Raw genomic sequence first — 15308 nt, 5'->3', positions numbered from 1 at the left:
GTGGGGGGAGCTGATAAGGACACAACTGGGTTCAGCAGGCTGTTCTCAAACAATTTCCACACTTTTAAGTGCAAAAACAAACAAATACAAAAAAAACAAATACAAAAAATTCCCCCCACCACCAACATAAATTGTCTATATTTAATTATCTAAATATCTTTGGAACATTTTCCACCCGCTGGAGAAGCTACACACAACTACAGCAAACTTCTCTTGTGGTTTTTGCAACCATACGCATGAAGTCAAAAGACATTATTCAGCGCTTTTATTGTGAAACCGATACCCGGAAGTGACGCGTTGTCGTATAAGCGCGGCTTTTCATTGGTCCATTTCTACAGGAGGAGTGAGAAGCGACAGATAGTCAAAGCAGCCGACAACATTTGGACATTAAGTTTGTGAGGACTTCTCGGTGACAGTTTGGAACTTTTTCTTCTTCTAGTATCACCATGACACTGTTACATGCGCGCGAGCGTCGCGATAAACACGGTTTAAGGCCTGTGGAGCGGAAGTGAGAGAAGAGAGAAGTTGTTGAGGGGGTGAAAGAAGAAAAAAAAAGGTGATTTTCTTCTGTCAAGTTCAAGTCCAGTTTCATCTTTGTGGAGGACGGCGGGCTTTAGCGTTTTTGGGGGGCATGGACACCCACGTTAAGGAGGGACAGCTTTATGTGCAACACCAAAAGTTTGGAAAGGTAAGACCCAGGAATAGAAAAGAAAAGAAAAAACGCTGCTTTTATTGATAAAATGTTGCGTTCACAGAAATAAAGGAAGTGCGTGTAGCCACAGCCAGTGTTATATTACAGGCAAATGAAACGAAGTGGTGGTACTTTAATAAGAGCCTGTAATAAACAAGCCATAACTTCTCTCTCTTATCTCAGCAGATAATATTCCATGTAATTTATTCAGGGTCACTAAAAAGAATGACAGATCCGTGCAACCACACAAACTCCACTCTATACTCAGCCAGTTTTGTGGATAGCTGCTGCTCATTATTGAGAAGCAAATAAAGCCTTTTAGGGGAAGAAAGAGGCACTAAAACTGCTCGTGACAGCATTATGTTGTCATATTTTGATTTTTAAAAAATCACAACTAAGTGATGTTAACTTTGTACCTCCACCAGACAGATGGGTTTTTTTTGTACCTCGTGGCAAGTAAACAGAGCACTGGTGCAATTACAGGCCAGTGGCTTCAAAGATAATGCTACTGTACCTGCAGAAGGAGGAAGTCAGTGGCTGTGCCTTCAGTGATCTGGCCTTTTTTTGGTGTGGTGGTTTAGAGTAAAGGTGATGTGCATCTGTGTGCATGCAAATTCATCTCTGGGCTAAATGCAAGAACACATGAAACTAAAGTGAACTCAAGCTCCCTGAGTACTGTCAGGAAGGGAAGTTTGGTTGTGTGTGCGTGTTAGTGACAAGCTTTATGTGACTTTCCACAACAACTCATGATAAAAGTGTGTTAAACCATTAAAGTAGAGTCGGAAACCAAATCTATTTTCTACAAAGACGGCAGTCTTTACTTTCACTTCAGCTCAGCTGTTTGTACTTGCTGTTTACACCATTTAAACTCGCTGTCAGCATGCAGACTTTGTGTCATCTCGCAGCCACACACAAGCAGCACAGCTACCTGTGTGTTTTTGTGTGCATGCTGGTGTCAGCGCTCGGCCTCAGAGCACCACTGCATAGGAGCTGGGTTACTCTTTAAGATTTGTAAGAGGGTCTTTGTCTCTCCGTTTCTCTGTGGTCATATGACATGGACCAACAAAACATTCTGGCTCCATTTCCTGCCCTGGAATCAACACTTCACAATGCATATTCATACGCCCAAAACATAGTTTCAATGCCTTTTTATAGGCTGTTTTCAATAGAGCGTGATCAGACCTAAATCTTTCCATTTTCAAAAGTGAGGCGTTGTCTTTTACAGTGTCGAGGACCGAAGACCAGAAGTACCCTGAAGGGTATAAAGAAAGTATCAAAATTGAGCAGAATAGAACAGGAAGCAAAATGCTGGCTGATCTGAAAGTGTTGAAACGAGTGCGAGGTTTGGTGGGTGAATTATGCAATCGTTCGAGCTGTCAGTGGACAGGGTAGGACGTTCCCACGTGTATGGTCGGAAAATGTGACTTAAGAGTGAAGTGGCAGCGTCCAACCCAAGTTTCTGTTTCGCTCTGTTCTTCTTGTCAAACATTAAGTAGACCGTAGACCGCATTTTATATTTAGCTATTATCTAATCAGCTGTTTATTTCACTGATTAAATTAACTTGTTAATGTTTTTGTCCTATATGGTAAATACGTGCTAGAGATAAAGGATTGAAACAAACAAACAAACAAACAAAAGTATTTTGTTTGAAGCTGAAAGATGCTGATAGCCCCTGTTATCATCTGAGGGTTTTTTTTCTGTCAACTTCAGAAAAAAACGTCTTCACAGAGAACAGCTGCTTCCACAGGCTGGCTCCTTGTGATGGGTAAAATTAAATTAGAGATAACTCTGCAGATCTGGCCCACTGTGGGCACTTTTGTTTGACCAGTGTTGTAGATGCTGTGATGGCACTGCGATGGCGCCCCATTTGCTGATCTGGTTGAAACAAAATAGGTCACACAATGATTTTTGTTTGGTATTCATTCATTTTATCATCAGTGCCAAGTCTTTACCAGAAGTAGCCCACATCCGCAAGATAACCAGAATGCGCATCATCCTTCTATAACTTACCCACGAGACAAATATTTCTGCTTTTCCTTTGATGCCACTCTGTGTCACAGCGGTATTCATAGGATCCAAAATATGGCATATTGCTCTGTTTTAACCAATCAGAAGCACATTTGAGCAATGCAGAGGTGTAAAACAGGGCAAATATTTGGGGTGATGCACCTTTATGTACACTGTAAATATGGTTTATTGGAAAACCATGTTTGAGATAAATATTTGGATTTATAAATCTTGGACCTGCAGATTGCAGTCCACTTTCATGGTGGAGCTGCACAAAGCTTTGAGTTTAAAGAGTGCAGGTGTGGGCATGACGGTGCAGCTCTAAAGCCAGGAGCTAGCTGCCACTTGAACAGACGGGGTGTGTCAGGCAACTACATTTATCCAACAGTGATTCATGTCTGAAGGTCCTCGCGGTGGATTAATGGGTTTGTGTGTCAGATTGTCTGTATTTGCAGGTAGCACCTCAGTAGCTACATCACATTTCTCGGAAAAGAAACAACAAATCATTTGTAGTTTGTGGAAGTAGCATACAGGAAGGTGTGCAGTTTTCCTTGAATAGTCTGCAAGAATAGTACAAAGGATCATGATGGCAGTATTGAAAATCCCCATCGATGCATTAGATTTGATATTTTCCCCTCTTTGCATAATGATTTACTTTCATGTCCTCCTGGTTTTACAAATACCTGATATGTTTGGACCGAACTCTGTAACTGTGAGTATTTTAAAGTGTTAGTTCTGTAAATTTTAGAGAAATTTACAAAACATTTACTGCACTTTACACTGGAAGACAGTGGGAGCAATTTCTTTGCGTACATTTTAATGTTGGGGTAGGGTCATTGTGCTTATCGTTCCCTGTTCTTATCAAGTCCTCGTTCCCATTCAACATCTACAGGCACAACAGTACTTCAGGGAGTTTGGTTCATATCTTGGCATAAAACCCCCCCAAACTAAAATCTTTTGTCACTCTCCCGATCACTCGGTTAGAACACAGAGAAAAGCTCAACGTCATTATACTGATTTATTTCCGGTGCACTTTCCCCCCCTTTGTCGCCTTTAGTCAACAGGTCATCATGCTTCAGTAAGCATTAATACTTCTGTACAGGTATCGTGTTACAGCACAGTGACGTTTTCAGAATTGTTACCACCCCTAAAAATACGAATACTTGAAAACAGAACTACCCTTTTTGTCTTTTGACTAAAACTACCATATAAATGAACTTTGTCATGGACTACGATATTACAGTAAAGCTTTTTAATTTTGTAATAAAAGTAAGCTAAACAGTTTACTGTATGAACATTTAGGCACGCACAAATGTGGCACATATTTGGCCAGTTCAAGCTAGCGTTTACTAACAGTCTAACTTTCTGACTCTGCGCATCAGAAATTCGGTACTCTTGCGGCTGGAAATGATTTATCATATTTGACAGACTTCCTCCGAGACATAGATTTCAGAAAGTCTTCACATTTCGCAGAATTTGTCATTTGTTAATGTAAAGCCGATGCTGCACGTGCTCGCTGAAACAGAACTGAACATTCAGCGTCTTAATAAGGACCTCATTCGCATGTTTGCACACGCTGGTGATGGTTGAGCTGTCATGAAAGCTGGTAGCCATCCCTGTCAGGAGCGACTTGAGTAACATGTCATCGCTGATGCGAAGGATTGAAGCACAGACCAAAAAATCCAATGTTTCCAGCTTTCCAGGGAATACTTGTTGGTTTGAAGTGAAAGTATTTGAGAGTTGTTGTTTTATCTGATAGTTAATGCTAAGATAATGATGAGTTAACTGGTCACCAGAAATTTGTTAATAATAAGTCCTTTTTTATGCAGCAATTCCAACAAATCCACTGGTTCCAGGATCTTTAGATTTTCTGTTTGATCTTTTTAACTGCTTGTAATATTTCTTGACATTTACAGACCAAATGATGATCATAAAATTTCTCTGAGGATTAATCGGTAGCCAGAGTGCCTGTTCCTATTGGATCTGCTGGTCGATTTGGCTAAACTTAGACCTCAACTTCCACATTTTGCGACGACGTCATTGTTGAAAACCGCGTTGGCGCTGAGAGCGACCTCTTACCTGTGTTACCTGATTTCACAGACATTACTATTGCCCTTAAAATCTCCACTCCACACATAGCTGTTTTTCCATACGGCGTGTGCACAATGGTACCAGCCTCACCGTGTAGTAGCGCGAATATAATTTGAGTCAAATCAGCAGATCGTTTGGGAGCGAGTAACGGAAAGCGTAAATGAACCGAACAGGCAGTTATTGCGGTTTGCTCAAATGTTATTGTCTCACATTTGTTTCACTCAAATCTGAGCTCATTGTGATTCACGTTTGGTTTTTGGGTCGAGAGAATCTGCAAACAGTTGAGAAAAGCTTGAGTTTATAGACACCACAGAGGACTGAGGTTAGGGCAGCAGACCTGTGGTCAGAGCAGTTGGCCATCTCCTTTTCTCTTATAAAACGTCCTCCTCGTTTGTCTACCTTTTACATAAAGTCACACATAAACAGAGAGCCCTCTGTTTTCCACCAGATTCCTTTTAGTGCATATTACCAACAACACACGGCATGATACAGACAAACTTTTATGCTTAAAGAAACACACACACACACACACACACACACACTGGCCTTGCATGTGCCACTGAGGTCTGTCTGTGGCCAGTAAGAGGATGGTGGAGTGGGTTATTACACTGGTTTATTACAGACAAAGAGCATCACGTGTTCACGCAGCGACAGACTGGTTAAATGTATATCTACCTGCCTGAAAGCATCTGTCTGTATGCAAACACTTATTGTAATGACAGTTGGAAGGACAAGCAAATGAAACCCAAAGTTTTGTAATCCTGACTGGAAACACAGTGGAATCTGTGGCATATAAACAAACAAAGAGTTGAATATGTGTAAGAAGTGCAAAATTCATTATTTTTTTCACCATTATGTTCAGTGCACAGCTACCTGAAGGAAAGAAGAAGAATTATATTATTATTATTATATATTATATATTATTATATTTCTTATACTACCCTAAAGTGGTAGTCAGTCATGAAGTATGGGCCATGTGCTTCTCTTCGATTCTTCCAGCTCTTGCAAACAGACAGGACATCACTGAGGAAGTTTCGCTCCTTCGCTCAAATACATCTCTTTTGCATAATTTCCACTATGTGTAATAGCGGCTGATAACGGCCGGTTGCCTTATATGGAGCAGCTGTTTCACAGACAGACATAATGCACACACAGTCGCACACCCGCACATGCTTTAAAGTCTCACATCCTTTTCATGTATACCACTGAATTACATCACATTGTAAGAAGGGCTGATCGCGGTCTGCGTGCGTGCATTCGCTTGTATGGTCCACGGCAAACAGTTGGGCATTCTCACACAGACCCACACACAAGCAAACATATATACACTGACACAGACCAGGATTCAGATGAAGGAAGCAAAGAGGATCCTCAGTAATGACAATCCCACACATTTCCTGTCTGTTTTGGCAGTTCATTTTAAAGGCTGCAGTGTGTGTCGGTGTGTGTGCGTGAAGGACTTTGGTAAAGCTGTCTTATTTAATGCGGGGACCTCTTTTATGGCTGCATTTGACAGGGATATTAAGACATTTATTATGAACACATTTACCTCAAGGCCTTCAGAGGTTATCCAGCTCAGCTTTTACAGGAAACCTCAGAAAGACCAACTAAGGACCCTGTAGGTTGTAGATATACACAAACCCTGTTGCTATAGCTGTATCTGAAGCATCATGCAAATATCATAATTCCACCTTTACATACTGAGTCACACGTTGATGATTTTCATGCAGCGGATGATAATGAAAAAGCTGTTAGGGCTTATTCAGTACGGCAGTACTGATGGTTGACAGTAAATACGGGCAGAGCATTTACTGACGTACAGTTAGGAAGTACTTCATTTTACATGAGGTGCTCTATTTTATTTCTTCTTCTTTATCCTATTAGTCCTTTATTTGTCAGTTACAGTTAAGTGTACTTCGCCAGTATGTTATATACAAATATTTAGATGCAGCACCTACCGCTTTGAGAGCTTTTACTGGTCCTAACAAGCATTTCCACTACATTTCCTTAAGTATAGCATCCAAAGACTGTCTATTACAGTCTAATCAACGAATCCCAAAGAATCCACAAGCTGGAGTTGACAAATTTCTTAGCTGACATGCAAATGAGTATTTCATGATTTACATCAATCTGACTGCTGGGCTAGTCTGCTGGCCTGGGCTCTGTAGAGTCAAAATGATAACAATATAATAAAATAACAATATTTAAATGGAATTTACTAAAATGTTTCTGACGATAAAGAAAAATAATATTTAACAGTGTTTTATTGATGTTCCCAGCTTGCAGGCAGCAAAATCAAGTGAAGGACGGCATCCAGCTTGTGTGAGCTGCTGTCTAACTAATTCAAAGTGTGAATCTATTGTAACAAGGTAACAGAAGCTTCAGCGTTGGGGAGCAACAGTAGTGACACAACAGAAGTCAAATGTAGAGTAAAATAAAAATATCTCGGGTCGAGTTTTTTAACCTGCTGATTTAAGTCTTCCTTTTCCTCACTGTGACCACATCAGGAGTTTCCATCCATCGTTTGCTTTTCTTGTCGTATAGAGTGCAGCTAGCAAGCGCTCCAGCGATGTTCAGTTGAGTTAATTACTTCGGCCCACACATCAGCTGGCTCTATATCTCCTCCTTGCATGCCTCCGTAGCCTGTTTGTGCTTGATGGTGACTTTTTGCCTCAATTTGTTGTTTCCGCCTTCAGCTGAAGCAGTTTTCTTGTTGAAGTTAGTTAAAGTAGCTCCTTTATTACCCTTAGTGTCAGACATATCTGTGCATGCTACATAAACGTAAACTTATATCATGTAAAACTATACTGGTTTCATTTCAAGACAATATGATATGCTATACCAACTGTTTTAGCAGGTTTTGGATAGCTAGGAGATGTCCAAGCCAACAAGTCCTTTTCTTTGTTTGCTAATCCACACAAGTTCAAAATAAAGCTAAATTATCGTCAGAATAGAGCTGATTACATATTTGGCAAATGGAAACTATGTTTTTCCTACTTGCTGCTTGGTCAAGACACTCAGAATATGAGAAGACTAGAAAGAGAAACGATAAATAATAACTAGCTATAGCGATTTAGCTGTAAAGGTCTTTAATGTGTCAGTAGGAAAAGCAGGTGTAAGTAAAATAGAAGCTGGCTGAATTCCTTCGAATCTCTTTAGCTTCTGGATCCTGTTATAATTCCCGTTGACTCACTCTCACACTTCTATGGAAGACAGCTGAATGGCATGAAGCCACTGTAAATGGTTTTAACCCTTGTGTGTCTCCCAACATGACAAATGAATGTGCCGTGATAAAGTATTTTTGTTAAGTTGTATATATCATGTCATAATACCACTTTTCTTTAAAAAGCTTTAACCCTTTAAATCGATGTCAAAAGTCACACACTGGGCTGTGGCTGCTGTTCCACTCAGCTTTCAGGTTCTTTGGGCTTTAATTTTCTGACGTACTAAATAATGTTTTCGCTTCTTATCAGTGAAGTAGAACCTTTCCTGCCGTTGTAATATTCATATTTCTCATTTACTTCTGTTCGCTGGATTTTCCCTGCTGGTCGAAGGACTTTACCCCTGACCTTCCTGTTACAAACTCAGCTGTCTGGCTGTCAGGCCTCGCTGAGTGATTGAAGGGGAAACACATCTTTTTCAGGAGAAATGTCCACATATGACTTAAGAGTAAAAAGCTTGGAGGAATTTTCTAAATAAAATAAGTTATCAGCTTCATGACAAACACTACTTTAGTCTACACTGCATTGACTACATGCAGCCGTACATGTCTTCATGTCTATTTTCAGCAGTGAACGCCGGGGCTCTTTTACACCTGCCGAGCTTCTCATTGTTCAGCGTCGGATCGCGTGCCACGTTGTTTGCTGCTGTCCTTGTTTGTGGAGGAAGAGATCATTGTTAGCTGTTGCTTCCTCACCGCTGGCCTCGGGGTAGAAATGATAAACCTGTTGCCAAATTTTGTCCGGGTCATTTTTTTTATCCCGGGAGATAAAAGCTAAAGCAGGCACATTTCTTTACACAGAAGACACGTAAACCCAAAACCTCCTCAATTAGATATTTTTAGTTAATTTTTAAACTAAAGTGATGTACAGATGCAGTCAGAGCTGGAGTAGTTAGATTAAAATGAACTAACTGTTAAACCTCAAAAACTCATAGAATTATTTTAATATACTAAATTAATCTTAATATACTAAATTAATCTATGTGTAAACTCAAGATGAGTAAATGCTTTTAAGATAATTTTTCTGTATGAGCAATGATGACTAATGCTGAGGTCTGCAACTGCTGCTGATTGAATGTAAAGGAAACAATGGCTTGTGCAACAGATTTGAGTTAAACTGCACTGGAGTCATCACCACATGCCTCCTACATTAAGCCTCAGACAGCAGAGCGGTAGAGTAACAGAACAGCCTGGAAATCTCATTTTGACTCAGAATTTCTGAACCTTAACTTTACTCTTCATCAGTTTTTAATCATTTGTGGACAATTTTGCGTTCCCCTCTACTGCTATCAGATCAAACCACACACTTTTAGCTCGTTCGACAGACATTAACAGCATAATGTAAATCATATCTTGTGTTTCAATTCAAATTCACCTTTTTCTATCCTTTCAGCCTGTCCCACCCACTTAGGCAGCTTTCAGATTTAGTTTAAACTCAGCCTACTTGTCTGATCGCTACATGAAAAACAAACTTGTGTTTCTTTTCTTTTTTTCGCCTGTCCCATTTGGTTCTTTAGCCATCAGAATTGTTGTCTGAAGACCAACAAGGATACCCAATGGATTTACTTTGCCAAATGGATCATCGTGGCATTGCCGTATTGGTCCATTTGGTCGATCTTTGTTTTTATTATTTATTATATTTTATTTTCAGATGTTACAGACGGGACAGACATGAGTGAGAGATAGGAAAGGGAGAAAGAAAGAGGAAGGAAAGGAAAAACAGAAGGGGAGAGGGACAGTGAGAAAGGGGGGGAGAAAAAAAATAAAAATCTCCTGGATCACCTGTTGAGAGAAGAATAGAAAACAAGCAAAAAAAGACAAAAAAAACAAAAAACAAAGCAACATACTAAACACAACACCATCGCATTAATCTAGCTAAGTGTAAACAGCAGTAAATACTAAATATTCAATGTTGTTGTGCAGCACGCAGGACAGATGTGCTTCGAAGTAGCAGCCAAGAAAGGTGTAATTTGGGTCTACGAGCAGTGAACACCCGTGTGCATACCTGTGTGGATCAGCGCGCTTGTATTCCAAAGGTTTCTCCATGTAACGATCTGCTAGGGAGTGTGGGGGGGCCACAGCCCCGTCCTCCAGGGTGTGAAGCAGGTATGGAGGAGATCAAAACTCCAGACATCCAGAGGCCCCCAGAACACAAGAAACCATGGAAGACCAACAGAGGGGCAGCCGCGCCACTGTTCCAGTAAGAGCTGAGGAGAGTCCCAGATGAGGGCTCACTCAGCAGCCGTGGAGCAGAAGCCAGGGGGAGTTGCAGTGACGCGCCCGTGAGCTCCGCTGGCCGCCAGCTGTGCCTGAGTGACCGAGCCCCAGGCCGAGAGGCCGGGGGCACCCCACCCCCGAAGGGGCCCGAGCGAGCCCCAGGCTCCAGGCCCCGATAAGCGGCCGCCAAGGAGTGAGCCGGTGTGTACCTGGACGCCCACCCCCAGACACAAAGAACCACCAACGCACCGACACCTGAGGGAGTCCGCCACCGGCAGGGGAAGTGGTGGTGGGTGGAGATAGGCCTCCAAACCTTGGAGGGCCTGAGATGTCCCCAGAGAGGTGGCATCTGATACCCAACCTGACATATAGACACAGACATACAGGCACACACAGACACAAACATCCATTCCCACCCTCATGCTCTCATATGTACTTACTCCACACTCAACCAACGTGGAGACAGACATAAAGAGACGCTGTACACACGATCACACTCCCCAAGCATACTCTACAAACCGGGTCTAGGTACCCTTGCTCCTGGAGGGGGGAACTGCACCCAGACCCAGGTGGTGTTACCCTTTTCCCTGCGGTGGGGAGAGGCAGACCACCCCGACTCCGTAGCAGCAGGGAGGCCCCACACTCCAGACCGCAGTCGGACGGCCAACTCCAACTAGCCCTCCCGCTCCAGCAGGCCGCAGAGAATGGGGGTGGGAACAAACTTGTGTTTCTAAAGACTTGTACTGTAAAGTGAACAATGTCAGTAAAACTTAAAAAATAAAAACTACGACAGAAATGTTCAGAAGAAAGTAAATATTACACACCCTGTACTTGAAATATGACCTAACCTAAGAATGTGTAACCTCCTCACATGTTTTGCAGTGATGACAATTTGCATTTGGAGTCATGCTTCTGTCCACATGGCAATATTTGTCAAAGTTTCCTGTTACTACTGATTTGGTCTTCACAGCTAATGCAAGAAATGCATGGTCAGAGTGTACAGCAGCCTAATCAGCTCTTTGGCTGACCTGATTTATTAGTGGGTCAGTATTTTAGACCCATATTTCCCAGTCTCTGTGTCAGCATTTATAACCATCAGTAAATGAAAATTAAAAAAAAGTGAGAAACACCCTTCAACCAAGTTTTTTGTGACATACTCTATCAGAGGGTACTCTGCAGCTTCCCTCTTTGTCACTGCAAATAAGCAGGTGAAAGGTGCTAAAACGCTTCTCTCGGTTTTAGCTACAATAATGTTTAATGATTTTTCTCGTTACTTCCACAGAAATGGAAGAAGAACTGGTTCGTCCTCTACCCTGCCAGCCAAAATGGCATCGCCCGCCTCGAGTTCTTCGACGCTCCTGGTGGTGGAGGTGGAGGTGGCGGAGGCTCCGTAGGCGGGTCCAATGAGAAGACCAGGAAGCTGGACAAGAAGATCATTCGCTTGTCCGAGTGCATTTCCATCCTGCCTGCACTGACAGAGAGCTGCCCCAAAGACAACATGGCAGCGTTTTGTGTGGAAACAAACGATAAGATGCACGTGTTTTCAGCAGAAAAGGCCGTTGCCAAGGATTGGATGGATACCATGTGTGACATTGCATTTCAGGTATTTTTTATAGTTTTTAAAGACTTGTACACCTGCTAATTAGTACTAAGTAATATACAAATAAAATACTGGACTTGACTAACCATACAGGTGTTATAGTCAAAAGCTCAGTCATTCCTATAAGCGGCTTTGAAGTCACCTAGCCTCCAACACCTTTTTGTTGCAGGCCTCAAACGTTTCATTTGTCTTAAATGAACTTGGTCATTTTAGCATGGGCGCCTATGGGGGACCGACTCACTTTAGTAACCAGCCTCATGTGGACGTTAGAAAGTTGTCGATTTTCGCACTTCTCCGCCGGCTTTATTTTTCAGCGCCGTAGGCTGATGCTCGGTTTGCTATAGGAAGCAGAGTTTGCAGTGTGTGACTAATACCAGGGTGGATGTGTGTGTGTTTTTTAAGGCTTCCTGTGTGTGTGTTTAATGTCTTTATCTCTTGTTGTATCTACAATATGTTTCTTTGCACCTAGCTTCTCTGCTCTGTAGTGTACAAGCCTAAACGTGACGACAAATATTTGCACAAATTTAATGAAAAAGCGGATTTAGTGCAATTCAGTATCGACTGCAATGTGGACTTTTCTTTTTGTTTGTGCGTGAGTCTTCCAGATTTTCCCACATGCCCTTGGAGTGTCTATGTAGGCCGCAGCTTGCACCATGTGAGCGCCTACACACATATACACAAACATGAACGTAGCAGATATTTGCAGAAAGGAAGCCAGAGGGAGTTTCCAGGAGGAAGACTGCACACTCAGCCTCTCTAACGCTTTACTCTTTTCTCTTCTCACTCTTTTTACTTGGTCCTTCATGTCTGCTGTGTTTTTATGAAATTCCGTTTTATTTATATAGCACCAAATCACAACAATAGCCGCCTCAAGGTGCTTTACATTGTTGGGTAAAAACCCTGCAATAAGACGAGAAAAACCAGACAGTCAAGCAACTCACTATGACCAAGCACTTGGCGACAATAGGAAGAAAAAACTCCCTTTTAAAAGGGAAGAAACCCTCGGCAACACATAGCTTACATATGTTTATGTGTACATGCTGTGAGTATCCTAATTCAGTGTCTGGTTGTCTGTTGTGTTTATGTGACCAACAGGGCGGAAGTGGCAGCAGTACCAGCGGTGCTGTAGACTCTAATGGAGGACCCCAGGACCTGCAGATGGCCGAGAACCTCATCTACTACTCCAGAGAGGAGGGTAAGTCACAAAGCAGTCCAGTCTTTTGGGCTCAGGGGTTAATCTAATCCAGCCAGATATTTTCTAGAAGATTTATGAAAAAAATTGCTCTCATTTTGTTGCAGTGAACGAGTTCTGGGTAACCATTCAACGGACCGAGGCCTCAGAGCGTTGTGGGCTCGCGGGCAACTACTGGCTGAAAGCTGAAAGCGATGTTTTGATCTTGAAGGAGCCAAAGACCAAGAGGCAGGTTCTGGTGTGGCCCTACAAGCTGCTGAGGAGATACGGCAGGGACAGGGTGAGTGAGATATGTCTCTGATAGGCAGAAAAACGATCAGAGCAACAGAGAAATGGCTAAAATCTCCTCAGGTCATCAAAACGTGTTGATCTCTGACAAACTTGGAAAGGATGTGTGTTGTCCTAAGTTTAAACGCACAGCGCACGACTGATTATACGTAGGAAGTGAAAACAATGACAGCGCGTATATATGTGGTTTGAGCCTCAGCGTTACTAAATATATTTAAGGTCCGACTCTCTGTGGTTGTTTTGTGTCACTTAGATGCTTTAAAGCTCAAGATCAGGACTTAAAATTAGCAGATGACCTTTAAAAGAGGCTGTTTAGTTTGTCTACTCATGATGTTTATGTTTAAGTATTGATGCCATCGCTGGTGCAGGTTGGAAGGGAAACAGATAATGACTTTCAACTTTCTGCCTCAGTTAGAATTTGGAAGTAAATTTATTATTCAGATCTAATCAGAAAACTTGAAAATGAAGCGAAGTTCACTGGAAAAAGGAAGTGCTGGGACTTGTGCGACTAGCTTCTGTTGCTTCTGTTTCATTTTGAAATTTGTTCAATCCCTTCTGTAACAGACACACTTAACTCTAAATTTTGGATGAAACCCAATTAACCTTTTTTTTTTCTCTTCTTTTTCCAGGTCATGTTTTCATTCGAGGCGGGCCGACGGTGCGACTCGGGCCCTGGCACCTTCACCTTTGAGACCAAACAAGGGAACGAGATCTTCATACTGGTCGACCAGGCGATCCAGTCACAGAAAGCTCTAGCTGAAGAGCGCCGCCTCAGCAGCCCTTTGAACTCTGAATCAGACTGCTCAGCATCGCTTCAACATCTCCGCAATACCATTTCTGCCAGCATGGCGACGGGAAGCGGCGACAGCAGCAGCTGCAGCAGTCGCGAGGCCGACGGGGATTCGGGCGGGAGCAAACCAGGTTCGGCTGACGGCGTGCTCGGAAAGAGAGACGGAGGAGACGGAGGACGGGTGCAAGGAGGTGGAACGGGACTTAAAGGGAGGAGTTTACCAGAGCCTCCAGGGATGTTGGGAGGTGCAGGGACACCTCCGCGGTCTCCCAAAGGACATGTGGGCAAAGGTGTGTCCTTATCTGATGAAAGCGCAGGCCTTTATTCTGAACCAGCTGATTCAGTCCGTTTGCCTCTGCAAATCGCTGATTGTCTCTATTCTGACCCGGTGGACAGCATCAAGGCTCAGAACCAAACCAGCAGCCCATCCACAGCCACCGCTCCAGTGCCCACTCCACGCCAACGACCAGTAGGCGACGATTCCGTGGGAGCGGGCGTCCAAGGGGATCACCCGTCAGGCAGTAACCACAGGAAGCACCCAGATCTGTACTCGCATGTGTACGATCAGATCACTATGGATCTGAACGCACTGAGTCTAAACGGGGGTGTAGGGAAAGGACGAGGGGGAGGACGGGCGGTGAACAATAGCAGGCGACCCCCGGGAGGTAACGCAGAAGGAGCTCCGTCACCTCCCGCCTCTTCCCAGGAGCACATATATGACGAACCAGAGGGTCGTGCAAAAGGAAGCATACCCGCTAGCTTAGGAATGCTTTTTTATGACAAAGCTCACGCGGAGCCTCACAGCCAGAGGAGACAAGAGGAGACGGTGACCCCATCAGGACAGGAGGGGAAGCAGCCTCAGAGACAATCCCCTCCCCAGTTTGGCCAGGGCCGTGGCACGCCACAGCCTCCGACGCCGCGGTTCCCCAAGCCCCTTACCGCTCCCAAGCCAGGCAGGGGTGGTTTCACTCGTAAGGAGCCAGTTCCTCTGCCCCCTGGAAAACATGGAGGTCCCGCCAATAACGTGAACAACAACAACAACAACATTTGGGGTGGTGGTGATAGTGGAGACAGGGGGAAAGTGGTGTACAGCAAAGTATCAAAATCTAAGGCTCCAGCTACTGCTATGTGGTACAGCCAGCACCAACAAGCACGGCTGAGAGCACCCGATATCATTTATGACAACCTGGGAGATATTTGACACGAATTGC

The 15308-nt window shown here is 43.3% G+C and overlaps 1 protein-coding gene across 1 annotated transcript; it reads left to right on the top strand.

Annotated features, from left to right (window-relative positions):
• Window positions 1–360: 360 nt before the first annotated feature.
• On the top strand, window positions 361–15301 carry dok1b (docking protein 1b). The gene is made up of 5 exons (XM_080876999.1): window positions 361–688; window positions 11510–11830; window positions 12923–13022; window positions 13127–13299; window positions 13937–15301. The coding sequence occupies exons 1-5, from the start codon at window positions 632–634 to the stop codon at window positions 15296–15298; spliced, it is 2013 nt and encodes a 670-aa protein (XP_080733125.1). The 5' UTR covers window positions 361–631; the 3' UTR covers window positions 15299–15301.
• Window positions 15302–15308: the final 7 nt, after the last annotated feature.

This window comes from Rhamphochromis sp. 'chilingali' (genome assembly GCF_963969265.1).
Source record: "Rhamphochromis sp. 'chilingali' genome assembly, chromosome: 1".
Lineage (NCBI taxonomy): Eukaryota > Metazoa > Chordata > Actinopteri > Cichliformes > Cichlidae > Rhamphochromis > Rhamphochromis sp. 'chilingali'.
Note: the sequence above shows the minus strand (reverse complement) of the source record. Positions and strands in the feature narration are given on the sequence as shown.

Excerpts from the sequence above, each read along its gene's own strand:
- dok1b (XM_080876999.1), top strand. The coding sequence starts at position 632 with ATGGACACCCACGTTAAGGAGGGACAGCTTTATGTGCAACACCAAAAG. Across the intron at positions 689-11,509 it reads AACACCAAAAGTTTGGAAAG|AAATGGAAGAAGAACTGGTT; the intron begins GTAAGACCCAGG and ends TTACTTCCACAG. Across the intron at positions 11,831-12,922 it reads TGTGTGACATTGCATTTCAG|GGCGGAAGTGGCAGCAGTAC; the intron begins GTATTTTTTATA and ends TGTGACCAACAG.